Raw genomic sequence first — 24106 nt, 5'->3', positions numbered from 1 at the left:
TATGTGGTATTTATAGGACTAAGGCATAGTTGCCTTCTCTCTCTCACCCTACTAATTGGCTTATGTGGAGCTCGTAGGTGGGAAAGATAATTCAAACTAACTTGCATATATTGCATAGTTAAAACATGGATCCAGATAAACTAATTATACAATCAAGTGATATGTGTATGTGAGTGCAGTGAATGAAGTGAATGATAAGAATGATGGTAATAGTGAGGGGTGATAACTAATAGTGAACATCTAATTCTATAATTGCTCCTTGTGGATAACATACCTCCTTAATCTAAGAACAAGGACTTGGCTGTCTTTTCTTTTTCTTTTGTATTGGGACTTTTGTCCTCTTTCTTTCTTTTTCTCTTTTTTTAGAGATCAGCCATCCCTTTTAATGCACCGATAGCAGTAGGGAGTATCAACTGAAATAACTGGAGCTTTATTGGATAAGTAGAATCAGACATAATGGCAATGAATATTTTTGGGCATTCCCTCCCAGTGTAGGAGTAGAACATTTTCTATGTGGATGTGCAATGTGGATAGGTTAATGGTTAGAAGAATGCGTACTCCCAGGGTAGGAGCAGCATAGGTACATGACTCTAGAATAGAAACAACATAGAGAGTAGTCCGTATATGTTGGTGGTACTTCCAGGAACAGAAGTAACACATGGTGGATCTAAGTGGTTGCATACTTCTGAGGATAGAAGTAGCTAAGATCAATAGATGGAGAGCACATAATATTGACTTTAACTGCATGACTAGTTACTTAGGATCTACACAGCTTAATTACCCTCAATGCTTATAGGTTGAAATATAAGTGGAGGTTTTCCTAATCTAGTAAGCATGAGTATTTGGCTGTGGTAGGTATTTTAACTCTCGTCATAAAGGTACTCATTATGTAGCAATTTAAGATTTTCAAAATAAAATTCTCTAGAACTCTAGCATCACTAGGAGCAAGATTAATAGCAGCTCAAAACCTTCCCATATCATATCCATCAACTACCTACACTTAGATCAAGCATTCGCTACCCACAAGTTTTAGGCTCAGAGCAAAATCATAAGTCTAAACAGTTGTGTCTAAAACTCAGGAGAGTACAAGATTGAAAACTAGGTACTTGCAAGAAATTACGGTAGAGCAACTATTCATCATCTCCATATAAGAGTTTATTCTAGAGGTTCATTTTAACAGATTCACTAAGATCTCTCCATAGCTAGCAAAACTAATTATGAAAAATAAAATATTAATTGGGTTTCTAAGATTATTCACCTTTTTATCTTGTCATAATTCACTAGGAATAAATATATGAGTAAGTAAAGAATACTTAGCTTGGTATACGGGGGTTGCTCTCCCCCAAGCTGGATGTTGACATAGTCTGCTGAGATTGCTGACGGGCAGTGAAGGCGTACTGATCCTCCTAGAGCGTCGTGGGTACTTGCTGTCAAAAATAGCACTTACCTGATGTGGACAGTACTCTAATAGGGGACAGGACATCCATCTGCCTGTTAATTCTTCTTGATCCTTTAAAGCCTGTGAAGCTCAAATAGATAACAAAGCTTGAGGAACTGATTAAGCGTTAGTAATAAATCTCTAACCTTTTGGAGTCTAGAACTTTCTTATACCCATTTATCTTTTAGCAGGATCAATATTTTTATGCTTTTTATATTTATAGTATGCAGACGGGAAAAATAAATATGCTAAAACTTAAATATGCTAAAACTTATTTTTGTGCCACCACAGTAGATAAGTATGTGAGTTGTTGCATCACATATTAAATACATGGGGCCTAGCATTTTTAGATGCAATGCAAAACATATTTATTTTCTTTTCTAATGCATAAAAATAAAGATGCAACTACTAATGCAATTAAGAGAAGTAAATATGCTAAAGGACAATGCAGATAAATACCAAGTTACCTCTTGGCGTGGCATTCGGCGATTTTAAGTCCTCCAAACAGGACCTTCTTGTTCGCTAATTGATTGAGGAGTGCTTTAGACGGCGCCACAGGTGTTGTGTCTTGTGCAGGATTTAATTCTATTTTTACCTTGGTTTCCATACCTGCCCTGTAGGTGATGGTGACTTGAAGGAGAGAGTGTCTGGAATTACTATCTCTTCTTCTATTTGTACCTCTTCTTTTGACGGTGTTCTCCTTGTTAGGGTATCGATCTTCGTATCTTGAAATCTCTCCTTCATAGTCAGCCCATTTGTCTACAACATTCTTCTTCTTCTGGTGGCGGGTACTTGCCTTCTCCTTGACCTATTCTTCTTGGGATGTTCCTCAATTATATAATTGCTATTGAAGTGAAGGCGTACCTTTTCTGAGGGGAATTGGAAATGGACCTCCCATGTTCCAATGTATATGATGGCTTTGGTGGTGTTGAGGAACCATATTCCTAAAATTATGGGTGGATCACATTCTTCTTCTCCCATGTCAATGACCAAGAAGTCAGTGGGGACGTAGTGGTTGTAAATCTAGACAGGGACATATTTGACTATCCCTTCCACGAAGAAAAAGGACTAGTCTGCCAACTGCAGCTTCGTATAGGTAGGGTCCATAGGCATAGTACCATATAGAAATTCATATGTTACCTTGGCCATTATGTTGACCCCCGATCCGGTGTCACAGACAGTGTTGTAGAAGTAGCATCTGTTGATGGAGCATAGAATGGTCGGGACACCTGGATCGTCCTTCTTGATTAGATGTGGAGACTTGAGCAGATGGTCATACTCCATGCAGATTGCAGTGGCCATTTGTGTTGTCTCTGACTTCTGGGCTTTTGTTTGCCCTTGTTCTTGGTCTTAGCCTTGTTCTGGGTGTTGCTCTTGTTCCTACTGCCGCTAGTTTCCTTTTCAGCAGGAAATGACAATGTCCTGTTCTTGAAAGAAATGGCTTCTCTATTGCCCTTGATATTGAAAGTGACCTTGGCATTGCTAGGGTAGATAATAGATCCGACAGTGTTCAAGAATGGTTGTCCTAGAATGATAGGTGACCTCTCATTGGTACTCGTGTTCACTACTATGAAGTCTATAGGTACGTACGAGCTACCTACTCACACGCATATCTCTTCCATGATTCCCATGGGGTAGCAGAGTGACTGGTCTATAAGCTGCAAAAACCAGGTTGTGTGTGATAAAGGATAATTAAAAAGTTTTTTGTATATCACCTTAGGCATGATGTTGACGCTTGCACCAAAGTCACAGATCGCCTCATCGAAGTTTGTACTTCCAATGGAGATTGGAATAACCCGCCTCCATGGATCACCCTTCTTGGTTGGTAGAGATGAGTCTAACCATGTTCCTCTTGGAGGATCACTCCAATAGCTTCCTGCATTAAAGATGTCTATGAGATTTGCAATTTCTAATTCTCTTGGTTGTCTAGAAATCTTACCTTGGTCATTGGCGGTAGCAAAGGGAGCAAGCTGTTGTAACTGAGATTCTAGCATCTCATTAAAGCTAAGCTAATTCTTGATAGCATTAGAAAAACTTTCCATTCTAATATTAATTGATTCTAAAGTTTTATCATTAGATGCTAGCTTCTTAGATAGGCTATCCATTAACTTGCCCTGATTAAGCACTAACTCTCTTAAAGGTGGTTGATTAGTGTTATTGTAAGAATTATTACCTTGGTAATTACCTGAGTAGTTAGGCCACTGTTGTAGGTTCCAACCTTGATTCTGCTGAGGACAGTAATAGTTGTTGTTGTTGTTGATGTAGTTCATGTCCTTCATCAGCTCTGGCCAGTTGGTACCTGTATATCCAGTTTCTCCACACTCTTCTCAAGTCATGCCAGAATCATGAATGTTCATGACTTCCTTCTTCTCAATGGTTCTCTCATCAAGTGTTTTCATCAGCAGGCCCATCTTGGCAGCTAGCATGTCTACCTCCTTGAGCTGGTGCATTCCTCCACCTCTCTTGTGGGTTTGAGTTCTTTCTTCACTCCAACCTTGGTTGGAGGCCATCTTTTCCACAAGAGCAGTGGCTTGAGAGACAGTAAATGATAAGAAGGCTCCTCCAGCAGCAGCATCCATGGTTTCACAAGTGTTGTTGCTAAGCCCATGATAGAATGTCTGCATAAGCAACCAATTCACCATCCCATGATGAGGACACTCGAGTATGTAGTCTTGAAAGTGCTCCCAAGCTTCTGGGACTGTCTCATCATGTTGTTGCTGAAAGCTTGATATCTTCCCACATAGAGCATTGGTCTTGCCAGTGGGAAAGAACTTCGCCAGGAAATTGGTGGAACATAATGCCCACATAGTATTCTTCTCCTTGTTGGTGTAGAACGACTGCTTCGCTTTCCCCAAGAGTGAGAATGGGAAGAGGAGAACTAATATAGCATCTTTGGGGATGTCCTTGATAGTGAACATGTTGTAGATCTCCAAAAAGTGTTGGAGATGAGCACTAGCATCTTCATGGGCCTTCCCGGAGAACTGGCTTGCTTGCACCACGTTGATCGGCCGGCTTGAGCTCAAATGACCCATTAATGTCCACAACTAGTCTAGTACGGATATTGACCATAGTGGGAGCTGAGAACTCACGAAGTAACTTGTTAGCCATGACGTTAATCTCTAGTGTCAAACTTTGAATAGTAGGTTGATCTTCTGATTCAGGAGGATTGGCAAGCTAAGATGTTGATGATGTTGATTGATTCCTTATCAACTTAGCCTTTGTCTTCCTGATCAATGTCTCTAGATTATTAACAAAGTTATCTGAGAGACCAAACCTGTTCATACACTATGCAAAAAGAATTTTGTTGTTTTAAAAGACATTCTTGAGATAAAAGTCGTAGCGTTAGCACCGGCATTATACTAGTATGAAAAAGATAGACAAAAGACAAGGATAAATCTGCATGAGTGAGAAGGGTGGATGGTGCTCAATCCATGAGTGGATGTAGTGATGCTCATTATCCTTTGATGCTTTCACCTTCCCCGGCAACAGTGCCAAAAATGCTTATTGACACTTCTTAACGCAACTACTAAAAATAGACTTTTAAACCTATCCCTAGCAACGGCATCAAAATTACTTTACATCACTTAAGCCAGGTTGTCATCCCCAACATGATGTAGAAGTGTTGGTATTAAATCTATATGCTTTTCTAGGAATAAATAAATAAATAAATAAATAAATAAATAAAAGATCCGCAAGCGCATAGATAATACCGATGTAGTATTTTAACCGGGAGTAATCTAGGTATTGTTATTTATATTTTTACCACTGGGAAGGGACTTGCAATGGATAATGAGCAAAGAGCACTGCATATTAGTCATGGAGATCTTAACCATGTCTTTATCTATCTCACATGCAGGGTAAGTGTAATACTCAATTTTAAGGACAAAACCAGATATGCACCATATGCGAGTTTTAAAAGCCAAATCTCACATAGCTACAAATAAGGGGTAATATCAAAAGACAATGCATAAATTATATAACATACATAGTAAATCAGCGGTAACCTTAGATAGCAAACAACGGAAGATAACTCCAAACTTCGGGTATTAACTCCACTCTACAGGCTCCAACTGACTAGTTGATCACAAGCCCAAAACTTCTCCTGGGGGTGTGGGGAAATAGCAAGAGTGAGTCCATATCAAACTCCACAAGTATAGCAACTAGATTGTATAGATCCCACAATCTCATGATCAATGTGACATAAACAATGTAAAGCATTAAACAATAAACATGAGCATATTAACACAACAAGAATCATCACCCTTAATGCAAGAATCCCCAAGGCCGCTCTTGACCGTGAGCACGGCTAGTATACCAGTTTTAAACACTCTGTAGAGGTTGTACATCTTTACTCATGAGTCATGATTTACCCTTTCGCCCGAGGTGATCAGCCTCTTAACCCACTACCAAGGAAGGTCGGCATGGATCACTATGAAGTCTTTCAAAGGTTCGTCTAACAAGTTAGGGCCGCTTGGTTTCATTAGTCAGTCCGTGTGATCCACCCGCAGGAATCCACGGTCTGCTATTCCCCAATTGCGCCACACGGGTAACCGCTAACGAGCTAGAAAAGTTACTCATACTTAACTAAAGCCAGAGCCATTATAGCCCTCATGGTTGCACTGTTGTCCCGGTTATCACTTACGGATAAATCATCAAGTTGATTAAAAAGTCATTTTTAACATTTATTACTTAACATTAATCTAGACACAAGATCATGGTCACAGAAATAAAACCCAAATGCTATACTTGCCTTAATCCAATTGCTCTTGTTGATCCTGCTGGTCTTACTAGTTGCCAAAGCTTTGATCTTGATCACCAAAAACTGCTCTCCGACTAAACTCGATCATCAACACACAAACAAATGGAGACAACATACACGAAGCAAACAAGGCTACAGTTAGAACAGTACACCAATCATATAAAAACAGTATGAGAAGTTTACAAAATGATTCTACGCAGCGCTACGATCTCACGGACGTAAAGATCACAAAAATCGGAGTTAAAATGTAGAAGAATTTTCTAAGTTTTCCTATAGAAAAATAATTAATTAAATAGGGTCACAAAATTAAAAAGTTTCAAACTGGTGAATCAAGTTTACTAACATGTAGAGCTCACGAATACGAGTCTAACGCAATTTGAATGGGTCAAAATGAAATTAAAATGAATATTTTATAGCCAAAACAAGCTCAGTGGCAATTTTGTAATTACTGAAAACGTATTTTGAACTTAACCCGGGAGCGTTTACGTCTTTAAAAGGAGAAAGCGTATTTTCTTGAATGCGCTAGGGACCGCGGGTAAGATAAGAGAGAAAGGGAGGGACTCTTTAGCAAGATTGACCCTGAAGGGGTATCTTCTAATCTCAGCCCTTGATCTTCGATCGGATGGCACAGAATCAATTCAAGGAGGGAAGAGGGAGAGCGCCGGCCAGCTACAGTGCTCCGGATGGTGGTGCCATGGCCAGACTTGCCTTCTCCTTGCCGAAGTTCAACAATACAGTGATTTAGGGCACTGAACACGAATCTAAGAGCATGGGGAGCAAGAGGAGCTTTTTGCGAACTCACCTAGAGTGCTTTTTGTGGTTGGGGAGGGTTCGGTGGAGGCGTGTGACGCACGATGGCAGCGGCACTCCCCTGAACAAGTTTGGTGTCTGTTAGAGCAAACTAGAGATCGGGAAAAGAGGGAAAAGGGTACCTACGGCTTCGCGATCACGTTTCGAGGCTCGGCAACCAACTACGGATGACCTTTAGGCATCGGGGTTCAATGGCAACTGCAGCGGGCGACTCGACATCGAGATCCAAAGTGCAGCGGCACGGGGCTAGGGCTCAACAACTCGAGGAGAGGGGAAAACAAAACACGAAGGAGATGCACGAGGCTTTATAGGAGTTCGATTAGCGAGATAGGAAGGAAATCCCAAGAAACCGTGATTTGGGCGGCGTTGGCCCCGTATCCAGCTCGGGCACGACTCAAGCTTGAAGAAGGAAGAAGAGGGTGCCGCTGATGAGCGGGGTCCACTGGTCAGGGAAAGGAAGAGAGGGAGAGACGTGCTGGGCCAAGGGGAGAGGGGAAAAGGTGAGCTGGGTCGAGCTGAGCTACGTAGAGAAGAGGCAGGCCGAGGGGAAAAGGGAGGGGCGCGTACGCTGGGCTGGGAAGTGGGTAGCGGGCCAAGCTGGTGGCCTGGGCTGGTTCTACGTGAGCAAAAAAGAAAAAAACAAGCAAGCCGCCTACGGCTCCCTGCTGGGCCAAGAGAAGGAGGGAGTTGGACCTCTTGGGTCAAAACCGAGTAGAGGGGGGGAACTGGCCTTCGGGCCAAAAGTAGATGAAGGGGAGATTTTCCCTTTTTCTTTTTTTTGTTTTCTTTTTGTTTCTTTTTATTTCAAAGTCTTTTCAAAGCAGTTTCAAATCAATTTGAAAACCATTTTAAAGTTAGTTTGAACTATTTTGAATTTTGGGATCAAATCACTCAGCACAACAAAATGGATTCTCCAGCATGAATGCACATTCATGTTACTAAGTCCTATAATGAATTTTAATTTAATGAAAAATATTATTTTCTCTATATTCCATGAGCACAAAAATACAAAATTAAATTAATTTAGCTCTGTTTCCAAAGGAACAATTTTTAGGGTGTTAGAGTGTCACATAAGATAAATATGTGAACATAAATAATAAGTGACAGATGATAAATAAGAATTCATAGCCATATGGTAAACATGATAATCATCTCAATTAGATTACTCTAAGTCTATAATACTAGCATGGTACTAGGACAATCTACAAGAATAAATCCTAAGTACTCTAACTATATTGTCAAAGCATACAATGATTAGTGCAAGTACACTTAACATCATCGCTAGAAAAGGTTATACATATGCATAGTGATATTAGCAAGAAAGATCACGAACATAGCAATCACTTCCCTGTAATAATGGTGCTCTACAATCCTTATAATCGAGAGAAGGAATACAAAGGACTCAATAGGACTGTCACTCTCGTGATCTACCTCAAGCTCTGGACTATAAGGGGTAATTGCAGATAAATACGGTCTAGGCACCTCGCCTACACAATATCTATCACTTACCATCGGCCTAATGACTAAGCACTATATGGTCCTATGCATAAATATAATTCTAATCTAACTACACTAAGCATATAATCAAAGTAGACTAATAACAATATAATTGAGAACATAAGAAAATAGAATAAAGTTAATTCTGATATAATCAAATAGATCAAAGTCATATTCATAGTAGCAAGAACTAATATGAATTATAACAAAGAAGAATAAGAGTTTACCAAGAACGAAGATAGATCCGGACTCCAAGATTGACTTGACTTCTTCTAGATCTATTCCTATGTAGCTATGCTAAAGAACTATGGATATCTAATTGAGATGGTGGCTAAGAACCCCAAACAGACAGATCCATTCGAGGGACCTCTCTCTGTCTAATTCTTCTTCTCTTGATCTTCTCAGAGAATTTTGTACTCCTCTCCAGGGGGGTCAGGGTTGTATTTATAGCCCCCTAGGAAGCACCACAGCCCTTGGATCAAAGCGACTTAAATGTACGCTTAAAATTACTCCTCAAAGGCGGTGGAGGCAGGATCCACGAGGTTGCACCTGATTGGTGGACATGGCCAGGCGGCCGCCCCACCTGTTAGGGGCGCTCGCCCCTAGCTAGGTGATAGGGGCCCCACTTTGTAGGGTCACCTCCTCAGTCTTCTAGAGTATTCTTGAGTTGACGTTTCACATATTCTCTCTATGTAAATCTAACATGTGGACCTCTTTTTGTTCTTATTCTGATAACCCCTACAGAAATAGACAATCACCAAAACTTGTGGAATTCTGTTAGTGATAACCCCTATAGCTAAATGATATTTTGATTTAAGTCCTTTCTCATGCTATATTGACGGTTAAAAAGAGTACTTATCTACCGTCAACAATTAGTTTGACCGAATCTAGGAAAAATGCTTAATAAGAAGTCACTGCATTGGAGAGCCCAAATGGGAAAGTACCTGGCCTCTTGAGAGAATCTTCAAAAAGTCTCAAGTTGAGTTGTCAGTGAGTTGAGGCTGAATTTTGAAATCCTAGTGAAAAAGAACCTTGAATTCTGAGCTACAAAAACATCTCGATGAGTTGATCTGTCGCGGTTGTTGAGATATTTGGTGCTTCTTGGACCTCTAAATCTTCGAGGAGATGGCTTGGAGCTTGCCATCACCATCCGCCTCACATACTAGGACCAAAAAAAGAAGACTGATCCCGCTAGGTCACAAAATCACCAAAAGCCCATACCCGGTGCACCAGTTGTCGATGTTTTACCACCGATAGCCTGCCATGGGAGTAGCCAAGATAGTTGTTCAAGCTTTGGGATATACCAAAACTCAATAGTTAATGCAAGAGATAGTCAATTCATCCTCATTTGGGCCCTCGAGTTTGATCTTGAGTAAAAGCCTTTATGCCTAGTCGGTGTTAGCCTTTGCATTGGATTGATCATATGGTATTGTTTGTTTGTTAGAAGGGGTTCCCTCAGCCTCTCTTTATATTAGTGGAGACGGCTAAGAGGCGGTTTATTATCCTAGATGGATTCATAGATAGTGTTTTGTTTCTAATATAGAAGATACTTTCTATGAGAATCTAGCTAGTCTAAACTTATTCTACTCAGAGTCTAGAGTCATGCTTCACCATGCGTTTCTTTGGAATCATGGGCCAGGCCAAGGCCCACCTTCCGAAATCCTACCGGTAAGAAACCCTGAGGGTCTCATACCGATAGAGAATGAAGTATTGGTGGCTCCATTCAGTGAGGAGGAGATTAGATCGGAAGTCTTTGATATGAAGACTTCTAAAAGTGGCAAACAAATTGATAGGTCTGTCCCAAATGGCTTTCATTCTGAGCCGATATATATTGGAAGGACTTGTAATATTACATGAAATGATTCATAAGTTGTGTAAGAAAATACAGGATGCATGGAGTGATCCTAAAACTAGATTTCAAAAAAGCATATGATAAATTAAATTGGCCCTTTATACAACAAGTCCTCAAGATGAAAGGAATCTCACCTATTTGGTGTGAATGGATCTCAAGAATCATGACTAGAGGGAGTGTTTTAGTAAAGGTAAATGATAATTTAGGCCATTATTTCCAAACAAGAAAAGGAGTGTGGCAAAGAGACTTGTTATCTCCAATTCTGTTTAACATAGTGGTTGATATGCTAGCATTTCTTATACCATGAGCAAAAGAGTTCGAACAAATTCAAGGAGTGGTTCCGCACTTGGTAGATGAACGACTCTTAGTCCTTCAGTATGTGGATGACACTATTATCTTTATGAATAATGATCTAGAGAGGGACAAAAACATGAAGCTTCTGCTTTGTGCTTTTGAAAAATTATCAGGACTCAAGATCAATTTCCATAAGAGTGAATTGTTTTGCTACGGAGCAGCCAAAGCTATTCAAAATGAGTATGCACAAATTTTTGGATGTAACGTGGGATCATTCCCATTTACATACCTAGGAATTCCTATGTACCATAGAAAACTCTTGAATAAAGATTGAAACATGTGAAAGATAGATTTCAAAAGAGACTGAGTTGTTGGAGAAGTAAGATGTTGTCAGCAGGAGGTAGGCTTATTCTAATTAACTTGGTTCTAAGCAGTCTTCCCATGTTCATGATGTCCTTTTTTGAAATGCCTAGAGGGGTTTCAAAAAAACTAGATTATTTTAGATCTTGGTTTTCTTGGTAGAGTGATGAGCACAAGAAAAAAAATATAGATTGATAAAGTGGGAGGTAGTTTGTACACGAAAAGGTCAAGGAGGCTTAGGAGTTTTAAATTAGAGGTTCATAACAAGTGCCTTCTGAGCAAGTGGCTATTTAAATTGTTAAACGAATATGGTGTTTGGCAATAGTTACTTAGGAGTAAGTATTTAAGGTAAAACTTTAACACAAGTTCAATACATGTCTAGGGACTCACATTTTTTACTAACCTCATGAAGGTCAAGGATGAGTTCCTTTCAATGGATAGGTTTGATCTATGTGACGGGTCCCAGGTACATTTTTGGGAGGATTCGTGGATTGCGCCACGTCCTTTAAAAACGACCTTTCTATCATTATACAACATTGTGAGGAAGAAAAATACCTTTGTTTAGACTGTACTGTCTACAATACCGTTAAATGTAGCTTTCGAAAGATCGTTAATGGGGCATAATTTGCAAGGATGGCACAATGTGATGCTCATGGTTGCACATGTTCATCTAACGAACCAGAGAGATCATTTTATCATTTTATGTGGGGGTTACATCAAAACGGGATGTTCTTAGTAAATTCATGTATAGAGCATTGTTAGGAGTTCAGGCCTTACCTTATAACAATCTAATCTAGAAACTAAAACTACCTCTTAAAATTAAAATATTTTTGTTGTACATACAAGGGTATAATCTTAACAAAGGATAATTTAGCCACGAGATAGTGGCAAGGAGATACGAAGTGTCGTTTCTATGAGGAGTCTGTACAACACTTACTTTTTTACTGTCATTATGCTAAATCCTTGGGGGGAACTATTTGTTTTGTTTAACCTAAATCCTCTAAATAGTGTACACAATATGTTTACAAGTTGGCATGGTTTTATCAGGTTGCTGCTGACCGTTCCTGAAAACGGCGTCAGTTTGCTGCTGGCATTCATCTTTTTCTTCCTGAACACCAACAGGGGCTTCTTGAGTGTCACCTTCGTCGCGGCGAGCTCCTGGTACCCTACCGTGAAGGTGAACCCTGCCTGCTACCATCGCGATCACAACACGACCAAGGAAGCCAGATGCAGAGGCTGGGGAAGGCGCGGAGCAGAGGCGGCCTATGTGGAGTCCCCGGATGTCGCCGGCGGCTGCACCACGCCCTGCAGCTCCACGACGGCCCACTCCGGGCACGACGATTCGCCGCACACGCGCTGCACCCGGATCTGCATCGCCGGACCTCTGCTTTCCTTCCCTTACCTTCCTTTCGCCGGCTGAGCAGAGCAGACGAGAGCGATTTGGACGCGACACGCAGGCAAAAAGGGGGTGGAAGAATTAGAATAGATCCTTTTTCACGTCTCGCAGATTGGCGCCAAAGTGCCGCTCGCTTTCCCGCCCTTTTTCGTTTTTCCCTTGGGTGGTTCTGTTTTAGTTCGCCCTACTACAACCCGCTGTGTTAGAGCATCTCCAACAATTTGGCAAAATTCACTTGTCAAATCTTGAGTTATAGCAAGTTGCTAATTTGTTTAGCAAAAGAAAAAAGGATGTGTCTCCAATAAGTTGCTATTCTCACTTGGTAAAAATAGAGGATGACAGATGGGATCCGCTCACTTGGTAAAAGAATATGTGTCTCCAACAAGTTGCGCTCGGGATAGCAACTTGGGATAGCAACTTGACAAATCTCGGCAGTAGAAACCTCTGGATAGCAACTTGGGAAATTTAGCAAGTTGAGATAAGGAGTTGTTGGAGGAGGATTTTTATGCTTTTTGCAAATTTGGTAGGATAGCATGTTGAAATACTAAGTTGTTGGAGATGCTCTTAGTTAGGAGTATTACATAGTATAGTGTTATTTGGTGCTATGGTGACGTATGACAAAACTATTTCCCTAAATAATTTTGGACAATGAAAATATAATGTTATTTGGTACGTTTTTTTCTTTACACGAAAATTAACTCTAGACATGGCACAGTAAAACTCTATTCTGTTCTGTTCTGGATTCATCTGTGTATTTCTCTTATACTAGTTCAGTGCAAGCCTAGTTTGTTAATACGGCGCATTAGACGAAACTGTTCTGCAGAATATGCCAATAAAACAGAAACTCTGCACAATTCAAGGAAATATACACCGTGCTTGCAAAGTGATGCATGCCATTTGGCCAAGATGTCTCTTGTTAATTGTTATCAGTAAAGGTGACACGCAGATTACTTATGAATTGCGACTGTGAATGACAAATTCTTTAGCTTTGCGTCTTTCAGTTTCCTTTGCCTGAGGTCAACAACTCATCGTACTAGAACATGAACGTTATGTTGCATACCAGAAAAAAAAAGGTTGCCAAAATACATTCTGAAACATGTCGCATAATCTCCCAGAACTACATTACAAGGAACATAATCTGCTGTCCTCATACATCAACAACTGTCAGTTTCTTTGTTTGCTCTCACAAAATTGTCTGGAGATTGGAGGACATTCATACAGGAGAACATCATATGCATTTGAGCATGCTTTCATCCTTGCATCCTTGTAAACGAGATTTCTTGCAAGGGACCTTGCCCGACTTCGTTGCTTCATGCAAGCGAGCAAAGTAGATTTTTTCTGAAGATGATCGTGATCTTGGCAAGACTTGACAAAAATCTCTGCTAACCAGATTATAAACAAATTAGAGTTGTAGAAAATTGATCGATATTTGGAACAGAATACTGGCATGAGAGAAGGACAAGAACAAATTATAACACTCACCTCATATCCAAGTCACGACTGTCTATAATCGTGCCATGCACAACAGCATAGCAAATGCATGCGGCAACTCCAATGAACTAGATGATAGCAATTTGATAGCAATTTGAAGGAGCATTTGGTTCAGAGCTGCTCAAGATGGTTGCTTGTGCAGATGGATAACAGCTTCTGATCGGCAGGTAGATCGTAGGGACCAAGGGTGAATACAGAGGATGCTGCCAATTCATCTAGAATAAGAAAGAATCCAGCCACACAGGAACAGTTGAAGACTTGGAACAGAGGACTCAACATTATATAGTTTATCTGAGCCCACACGTCTTCTGTTGAGATGACCCGCAAAACTAAAGGAACAGAAAAAAGTATATCATATTAGCTGCTTGAATATATACTCAAAGAAATCAGAATGAATACGGAAGTTCATCTGCAGCTACTGGGGGACAGGGGACGAGAAACCGCCATGTGTGCTTGTCTCCATAACCCTACATATAATCTACAGCAAATAGACATATTTGCAAAAGTACAGTTTGCCAGTTGAAATCATATAAATCATCAGCAGGCATGACTTTATGGCATCCTTTTGTCTAATTCTGATCAGACATAGGAAGCTTGATACTGAAAAGAGCAGTCTAATTTGAGCAATGTTCTGTTATGTTAATTATGGGAATCCAACGGATCTTACCTAGAGAACAAATCCTAGTTCAAAACTATTCAACATTCACTCCTATCTCTGTCTAATCAAAACATGAATGAGTTCAAGTACTGTGAAATTCATACCAATATCAGCTACATCAATTATGCTCCATTAGTCAATCATGTTGACAGAAAAGCGGAATATACTTCACCATCAACGAAGAACATATCTATCCTATGTTGAGCCAAAAAAAATGCAACATCAGACATTAGAACTATAAGTAGTTTTTGAATTGAAAACGCAAGGATGCAAATTATGTTTTGCAGCAATACCTCAAGGCAACAGGCAAGTAATTCAAGAAAGCTCTACGAGCGCAGAAGATATTCTGAACTCATTTTTAGGGTATATTTTATTGAAATGAAGACAATGACATTTACATCCAGTCGATGCAGCCACCTTGGGATCACTACGGTATCTGCAGAACAAATAAATTAGGAATGTAAGCATCAAAACAGAAAATACTGAGAGTGCAACTTGTTTCTGCAGGTTTACAAGTGAAGAAGCGGTATGGAACTGCTACTCACTCAACAGGGCACTGTGACAAAATTTCTGCCTACCAATAGTTGCATCAACTCTTGTACTAGATTGTACTACTCAAAGATTAACAAGAGAAAAGCACATAGTAACAGAATAGCAAGGGGCAGAATGTGAGTTTAAATTCTCAATGACAGGTAAATGCATGGTAGAGTTGAAATGTACTAACCAGTTTTATTTACAACGCCGGAGAGCTTCCTACAAGGCTACAAGAATGTACAAGTCGAAGAAGAGTTATGCTGATAAAGGTAAACAGGAATATTATTAATACTGTTGGCTAAAGTATCACAATATATAATTATTTTTACTTTGTAAACAGTGTTTTCCACAAAATCATGTACAGTGCAAATAGGATATTCATTGACTAAATAAATAGAGAATGAATCTTATTTACAATCATATCTATTGTTGGTCCAGATCATCAAGTGTTGAGAAAAAAAATGTGAGCATGAATTTGAATAATACCATATCTGATGTCGAAAATGTTTTTTAAGCATTATTGGTTGACATATACTTAGTTACTCATAATCAAGCAACTGCTATTCTGCTAGCTCATGCAGCTAAGATACTCATAAAAAAGGGTGATGAGTCTATGACACACATTATAAAGACAAGAAGTAATTTCACACTTACAGAAACATGATAAGGTTGACATTATGATGCTCATATCAGCTCTGACCCTTTACCAGTCAGTACCACGAATCATGCTCTACTTGGACCAGTTACAAGGTTGAAGAGAAATGCAGTTGAGAAGATAAAGTAAACTATGCATCATTTTAATGGAAACTCAAACCTGTAAGTAGCAGTGACAAACAGTTATAAGAAAAGAATGGTAACTTCTGTTTTAGATATCAGAAAAGGTAAAAGTAGCACAAAAACAAGGTTGACATTATGATGCTCATATCAGCTCTGACCCTTTACCAGTCAGTACCAGGAATCATGCTCTACTTGGACCAGTTACAAGGTTGAAGAGAAATGCAGTTGAGAAGATAAAGTAAACTATGCACATTCAGTAATGGCGTGATCATTTTAATGGAAACTCAAACCTGTAAGTAGCAGTGACAAACAGTTAGAAGAAAAGAATGGTAACTTCTGTTTTAGATATCACAAAAGGTAAAAGTAGCACAAAAACAAACAGAACAAGGAGCAGAGTTGATAAACAAATAACTAGGACTAAACTCCTAAACAAAGAATCTATAAACTAACCAATTTATGTACAGAACATGCTGCCAATTCATCTAGGATAAGAAGGGATCCAGCCACCCAGGAACAATTGAAGACTTGGAACGAAAGAATAAAATTATATAGGTTATGTGTCCTGTGCCAACACGTGTCTTCTGATGAGATGACCCATAAAACTAAAACAACATAAAAAAAATCATATTAGCTGCATGAATTATCTCAAATTATTCAAAATAATACGAAAGTTCATCTGGAGCTAGTGGGGGACAGAGGATGAGAGATCGTTTTTTGATTAAAAAGGATGAGAGATCATCATGTGGGTGGTTGTCTCCATAGACCTTATACAATCTAAAACAAATAGACATATTTGCAAATGTACAGTTCAACAGTTGAAAGCATATAAATCATCAGCGGGCATGACTTTTTGGGTATAATTTTGGCTAATTCTGATCAGACATTGCAATCTTGAAACTAAAAGGAGCAATCACCTTGCATTACTAATAGTATAATTCAAGCAATGTCTTGCTATGTTAATTCTGAGAATCCTATGGTTACCAGAGAACAAATCCCAGTTCAAAAAATATTCAACATTAGCCCCTATCTCTGTAATCAAATCAAGAATGAGTTCAAGTACCATTGAATACATACCAATATATGCTAAATAATGCCCCATTAGTTAACCATGTTGACATATGAGCAGAACACATCCATCCTATATTGAGGCCCAAAAAAATGCAACATCAGAGTTCAGAATTATAAAGTAGTTTCTGAATTGAAAATGTAAGGGTGCAAATTATGTTCTGCAGAAATACCTCAAGGAAATAACCAAGTAGTTCAAGAAAGGTCTACGAGTTGAGAAGATATTGTAAACTCATTTTTAAGGGAATATTTTATTGAAATAAAGACGATTACATTCACATCCAGTCAATACAGCCACCTGGGATCACTAGAGTATCTGCAGAACAAGTAAATTAGGAATGTAAGCACCCAAGCAGAAAGTACTGAGAATGCAGCTTGTTTCTGCAGGTTTTACAAGTTAAGATTAAGAAATACTATGGAACTGCTACTCAGTCAAATGGGTATTCTGAAAAAATTCCTAACTATCAATAGTTGCATCAACTCTAGTACTAGAATAAACTACTCAGAGATTAACAAGAGGAAAGCGCACAGTAACTGAACAGAAATGGCAGAATGTGAATTTAAATTCTAAATGACAGGAGAATGCATGGTAGAGCTGAAATTTACTAACCAGTTTTATTCACAATGTCGGAGATACATGTTGAGATGCTTGTGCCAGACAACACAAAATCGTCGGTGATATAGAGAGATTCCTACAAGGCTACAAGAATGCACAATTCAAAGAAGGTCATGCAGAGAAAGAAAAACGGGGATATTATTAGCACTGTCGGCTAAAGTGGCACAATATATAGTTATTTTCATTTTGTCAACAGTGTTTTCCACAGAATCATGTAGTATGCAGATAGAATGTCCATTGGGGAAATAAACAGAGCATGAATCTGATTTAAAATCATATCTATTTGTTGGTCTAGATCATCAAACATGGAGGGAAAAAACATGAGCATCAATTTGACTAATACCATATATAATGTGAAAAATGTTTGTTAAGCATAGGTGGTTGGATTATTGTCAGTTAGTTACACATTATGAAGCAACTGCTACTCTGCTAGCTCATACAGCTAGACGCTCATAAACAAAAGGTGATAAATCAATGAGACACATTATAAAGACAAGAAGCAATTTCACACTTACAATAACAAGATAAGGTTGACACTATGACGATCATATCAGCTCTGATCCTTTACTAGTATCAGGAATACAGCATGCTCTACTTGGACCAGTTACAAGGTGGAGGAGAAATGCAGTTGATAACATAAAGTAAAGTATGCACATTCAGTCATGGCACGATCATTGTAACGGAAACCCAAACCTGTAAGTAGCAGTAACAACAGTCAGAAGAAAATAATGGTAACTTCAATTTTAAATATCAGAAAAGGCAAAAAGTAGCAGAAACAACCAGAACAAGGAGCAGAGATGATAAACGAATAACAAGGATTAAACTTCTAAACAGTGTAAATACTAACCAATTTATGTATGGCGTGGAGGGCACGTACAGAGAGAAGATGTTGGTACTTGACAGCAGCAGAAGTATGAAGCAATAGAAAGGGAGTCCTATATGAGGTTAGAAGATTGTACATTTGGAACAGGACCTGTAGAGTAGGTAAGCACACAAGTGGATCACTTGAAGCAGTGGCATCATCATTGTAATGGAAACCCAAATCCTTGATAACCTCAATCAAAGTGCACACATATCTATCTGTAAACAACTAACATGATAACTCTGAATTATAAAAAAGGGGAAAACTATGCACGTTCAATCATGGCATGATCCTTTTAATGGAAACCCAAACCTCTAAATAGCAGTTAGAAGAAAACAATGGTAACTTCCATTTTAAACTTCAGAAAAGAGAAAAGTAGCCAAAAAGAAAATACAGAACACGGATCAGAGCTGATAAACGAATAGCTAGGATTAAACTCATAAAAAACAGTGTATATACTAACCAATTTTTGTACGGAGTGGAAGGCACTTGCAGAGAGAAGATGTTGGTAGTAGAATCCTATGAGGTTAGAAGAATGTACATTTGGAACAATAGACCGACCTGTAGAGTAGGTAAACAACACAAGTGGATTACTTGAAGCAGTGGTTGTGTCGAAGCAAACAGGAAGAGATTGACTAGGACTGTTAAGAGGTTAGGAAAATTAGAGCAAGTGAACTTAGTAGTACGCAGGAATAGAAAGAGGAAAGTTTATGTTACCTTGATTAGTCAAGCTTGACTATTGGAACGGTTCCTACCAGGTTGCTGCACTGCCTTTTTAGGTCCTCGCTGCCACCGCTGACTTCTAGGAGCTTCAGTGAAGTTGGGAGGCCGCCCTTGGGTAGCGCCCGGATGGATGGACAGTACTGGATGTGTAATTCTTGCAAGGAATCAGGGAGGCCGTCCTTGGGTAGCGTGCGGATTGCTGAGTTGAAGGAAATAGTCAACTTTTGAAGGGAATTAGGGAGGGCGTTCTTGGGCAGCAACCGCAAGCGGATGGATGGACAGAACTCGATCTCTAATGTCTCGAGGCTTGTCAATCTATGCAGCCCCGCCGGGAGGCTCTGCAGCTTCTCGCAATGATCGAATTTGAGGTGTTGTAGGGAGGTTAGGAGCTGCAGGGCCTGGTCCTGCTCCTCCGTGAAGCACTCCATCTCCTCGTTCTTACGAAGGAATAGCTTGGTGAGGGAGGAAGAGAGGAATCTGCAGATGGGTGCAGCAAGGGCTCCTGCGACGTCATCTGTCTCCAGCGAAGACAAATGTATGGAGGAAGAAAGGATTGACGATTCGGGACCACTGAAGAAGGAATTGGTGGTTTTTACGACGGTTAATTTCTGCAAGCAGCCGTGAGGCCCCAAGCTCACGCCTCTTAGATCCATTCCATAAAGGAAGAGGGATTGCAGGGAGGTTGGGAACAATGGGAAACTAGAAGAGGACGACGAGGCTTTATCTATATAGCAGCTGAAAAACTTGGGGCACATAAAAATCGTCAAGGAACTGAGGGAGCACAGAGTCTGAAGCCCAGAGTGGAGGGGCCGGAGGCTTAGCTCTGGACAATCCTGAATCCGTAACTTTTGTAGTTTGAGAGGCAAGAGCAGCAACCCCTCCTCTGCTGCTTCTATTTCCTCCTCTTCTTCTCTACTCCTGCTAGAGTAACATGCCGTCACCGCCTCCTGCTGCTCCACCACACCTAACCCTGTTATCTTCTCACATCCCTCAATACTCAAACCTGAGAGCTTCGGCATGTAAGAGAGAACTTGTGTCAGTTCCTTCCCACTGGTACCACGAGGCTTCATCCAGAGTCTCCCATCAAAGGCATGGCGTGCCTCAATCCTGAATTCCTTTACTTCTTTTAGGTTATTAAAGTCCAAGATCCTCCAAAACGGCGCACTACTATCTAGATTGACAATTTCCAAGGCTAATGTTGTAGATCCAAAATAAAACTTTCCGTATCTTAACCCAAAGCCTAAACCAACTTGTGATATCTCAACAGAGCACGGAGTGCTTCTCCAAGGAACAGGAGGCATGGATGACATCTTTGGGCAATACTTGATCACGAGCTCTCGTAGATTTAGAGGCCATGCTTTTCGATCTTGTTTGCTGTCTGAAAATGCCAACTCAACGAGTTCAGGGCAAAATTTAATGATGAGTACTTCTAAATGGGATAACAATTCACCACTGCCACCAACAACCCATCTTTCCAGCCTTTTTAAACCAGCAAGCTCTATTCTTTTCAAATTCATGAAGTGTTGGCTACGGCTATTACCCAGTTTTCCTTCATCGCCCATATTAACTAGCTGAAACTCATCACCTATAGGTGGAAATGTTTTCCAGTCCACGCTATCTAGACTAAGAGATTCCAGACTGTGAACCGACAGGTTCGGACCTAGCCAAGAAGGACAAGTACCACCTCCATGCCCTCTAATACTTAGTTTCTGAAGATTGCTATGTGGCTTGAGACCTTCAAGGACTTGTTCTTCACGCTGAGGATCCTTGTTAGACATTCCTTTCTTCCAATTTAATATTAGCTCGTTCAAGTTTTTCTTGTGCATTAACTTTGCTTCATCTGCTCCATCCCTTCCTTCAACATTTTCAAGATTATCAATGCTCAACGATCCGCAAAGCTCTAGCAGATGTCCTATCTGGCTCAATTCAAATCCGTGGCTTTCTCTTCTAACCTCAAATCTTGTTAGCTCTTGTAGTGACTTCAGTTTCCCCACCTCCGCAATCCATGAGTGCACTCCACCAGGAAAATGACGAAGTTTTACAAGCTTAGTCATATTTCCTTTTAAATTGTGGCTGTCTTGGCATCCTCGCAGGTCTAGGACCCTCATGTGATAAAATCTTGAAACACTGCTGGAGGCTACCAGTTTATTGCTTTCTCCATACAACCAATTGTCATGCACCCGAAGATACCGAAGATGGATGAGTTCCGGAAAGCTGTGCAATAAATCTTCCATGCTATAGAATCCTCCAGATATCAAAATAACACGAAGGGATTTTGCTTTACTAAACAAACCATGTAGAGTCTTTGCAAAGCTACCTTGGCATTTTCCAAATAACATCAATGAGTGCAGGTTCTCAACTCTTAATCTTTCTCCGAGCATACTAAAATCTTCTTTACAAGTATCAAAAGCCTTTCTATCATTGACACTTGAGTCATCTATGTTGATGGACAAGTGGCGGATCGATGGTCGGATTTGTATCGATCTCACATTTGAACTATATAGGCTAAGACATTCATCTGCTGAAACCTTTAGCCCTAATTCGTGCATTAGATCATGAATAACATAATAAGTGAGTCCATCATCATATTCTTCCTTTTTAAAAAATCCATGATTAATCAACTCTATCAAATAGCTTAGTCCTATATCTTCAGCTTTTTTATTTTCACCACGTGAATGCAAAACATCTAGTCCAATCCAGAAGTGAATTATCTCTTCTTCACTGAATTTGTAATCTTCTGGAAACAATGAACAATAGGTAAAACATTGTTGCAGATGAAAAGGGAGATAGTCAAAGCTAAGCTTCAGTGCAGGCATAATGTCATGGTCTCCACTCTGTGATTCCCATTCTCTGCTTTCTAAAACTCTTGTCCAATGACCCAAATCAAGGTGGTTTCTCAGCAATCTTCCAACAGTTTTTGCAGCAAGTGGTGAGCCCTTTAGTTTTTTAATTATCTCACGTCCACTGTCAAGTAATTTACTTTGATCCTGTGTTGGTCCATTGTTGCCAAACACATATGCAAGGAATAACTTCTCAAATTCTTCCTCGTCTATACCCTTCAGTTCCATCATCGGATTATGAGTTGTTTTAACCATTTGTGCTAGTGCAGGAAATCGAGTTGTGACTAGAATAACACTGCCTTCTTTTTGTCCTTTGTCAAAGGGTACTAGGAACCTTTTCCACTCATCCTCATTACTACAACTCCACATATCATCCAAGACAAGCAAAAACCTTTTAGATTTTATTCCTTCTTCAATCCGGCTTTCTGGACTAGCATTTCCTTCCTTTTTGATTTTATCTGCAACCTCTTGTGTCAGTCTTGACGCACTGAAATTGACAGATACACATACCCACAGTTTCACCTCAAAATGATCATGTAGTTTCTTATATATGTGTTGTGTGAAAGTCGTCTTCCCTATGCCTCCGGGACCAACAATTGGAAGTACTGTTAGGTTCTTATGACTGTATTCTCCAGTTGTAATGTCATTGATGACCTTACTTGTCACTTCGTCCCTACCAAAAATTTTAGGCTCTATAGACTCTGAGGTGGTTATGGGCCGACCCGTAGCCATGTACTGGCTATTATTACTGTTTAGGTTGGCTGCCAGCAACTCTAGATTAAGAATTGTGGACACCTTGGCACAAAGAGGCTTTAACTGCTCTGTAATATCCTTCATCTTTCGAGACATCTCAACCCTATCAAACTTCAACTCTGATGTTTGTAAGGCGCGCTCTCTCTGTGGCGCCTTATTGTTGGCTCGGGCACAACAGAGGAATCGACGCCCAGTGGATGTAGCATTGGAGTTTGCAGCATTTTGGCCAGAAGAAACCGATGAGTAGCATGGGAGTGGAAGGTGTTTACCAACAGTGTGGATGGTGCTACTGGCAGCAGAGGTGATCCTGCTCATGCAGCCGTTGTTCACCAGTTGGTCAGTTGGACATGGCCAGCAAACTCCTCCTTGCTTTGGATCTTCTTCGTCTTCTTCCTCGTCGTTACTTTCAAAAAGTTTTTTTATTTTACTTTCTTCCTCGTCGTTACTTTCAAAAAGAAATTTTTTTATTTTACTTTCTTCTTCCCCGTCGTCATCATCCTCAGAAGCTTTGACACCACCGGTACATGGCCAGTGTCCACCACATGGGGGGACTCTCTTTGTGCTTGCTGTATCTTCATGTGGCTTGCCATGGCTAGCAATATTAGCAAAGCAGGCGGAGGAGCACTTGGAGAAGCCAAGCATATTTGCAATGGCTCTAGCGGCGTGGCGAGCATTGAGGGCGTGGGTGCGAAGGCAACCCCCGTCATGCTCCTCCGCCGCGTGGTAGGTGCCGTCAAGCTCGTCCTGGATGCGGAAGTAGTCGACCTCATCCAGCGCGTCGTCGGCCCTGTACGCCAACTCCCGTAGCTTGTGCAGCAGCTCCGACAGCGCCGGGTTCTTGATCCCCGGGCCATGGCCGTGGCCACGGGCGTTGTTGAGCATGCCCTCTGCGTACAGCAGCTCCATCCTGAGAGCCTCGATGTTGCCACCCAGCTCCGTGCTGGCCGCCCACGCCTCCAGCACCCCGCCCGAGACAGGGCCCAACGCCTTGCCGATCATCCATCGCGCCGCCTCCACGCCCAGCTCCATGGACAACGGCGTAGGCACGAGGCAGTCCAACACGGCAACACTGAAACAGATCCAAGGGAAAGATTAAGTCTTTGTGTTAATTAGTTAGTTAGAAATTTGAAAGATGAGACTGTAAGACATCATCAGGCCAGGTCGGAGACGGAGAGGATGGATGGATGCGCAGGTTATTACCAACCAGATGAACGAAGCTCAAGGTTCTTGAATTCAACAGCAGGCAGCAGCAGCAACGATGAAGGCAATGCAAACTTGAAGCTGGCCGGCGAGAGAGGTGCTTAACAAAGGGATGTGATGTGAGCAAGGGGCAATGGCACAAAACAATATCAACACCGTGCCGGATAGAATCTTGGAAGCT

The 24106-nt window shown here is 40.6% G+C and overlaps 1 protein-coding gene across 10 annotated transcripts; it reads right to left on the bottom strand.

Annotated features, from left to right (window-relative positions):
• Nucleotides 13294–24106, bottom strand: LOC8064669 (putative disease resistance protein RGA4). 10 transcript variants are annotated; one of them, XM_021453215.1, is made up of 16 exons: nt 23926–24103; nt 19127–23794; nt 18873–18970; nt 18395–18520; nt 18063–18240; nt 17542–17631; nt 17105–17247; nt 16941–17004; nt 16317–16468; nt 16032–16156; nt 15744–15903; nt 15280–15349; nt 14849–14991; nt 14660–14750; nt 13889–14226; nt 13294–13785 (listed from the first exon to the last, which is right to left on the bottom strand). In XM_021453215.1, exon 2 carries the CDS (start codon nt 23752–23754, stop codon nt 19132–19134), a length of 4623 nt encoding a protein of 1540 aa, XP_021308890.1. In that variant the 5' UTR covers nt 23755–23794; nt 23926–24103; the 3' UTR covers nt 13294–13785; nt 13889–14226; nt 14660–14750; nt 14849–14991; nt 15280–15349; nt 15744–15903; nt 16032–16156; nt 16317–16468; nt 16941–17004; nt 17105–17247; nt 17542–17631; nt 18063–18240; nt 18395–18520; nt 18873–18970; nt 19127–19131. The 10 variants fall into 10 exon arrangements, with proteins under 10 accessions (XP_021308890.1, XP_021308891.1, XP_021308894.1 ...); XM_021453216.1 differs by having other exon boundaries at nt 16042–16156; XM_021453219.1 differs by having other exon boundaries at nt 16042–16156; nt 18425–18520.

The sequence above is a fragment of the Sorghum bicolor genome, chromosome 2 (assembly GCF_000003195.3).
Source record: "Sorghum bicolor cultivar BTx623 chromosome 2, Sorghum_bicolor_NCBIv3, whole genome shotgun sequence".
Classification (NCBI taxonomy): Eukaryota; Viridiplantae; Streptophyta; class Magnoliopsida; order Poales; family Poaceae; genus Sorghum; species Sorghum bicolor.
The sequence above is the reverse complement of the archived record's forward strand: the minus strand, read 5'-3'. Positions and strand labels throughout refer to the sequence as shown.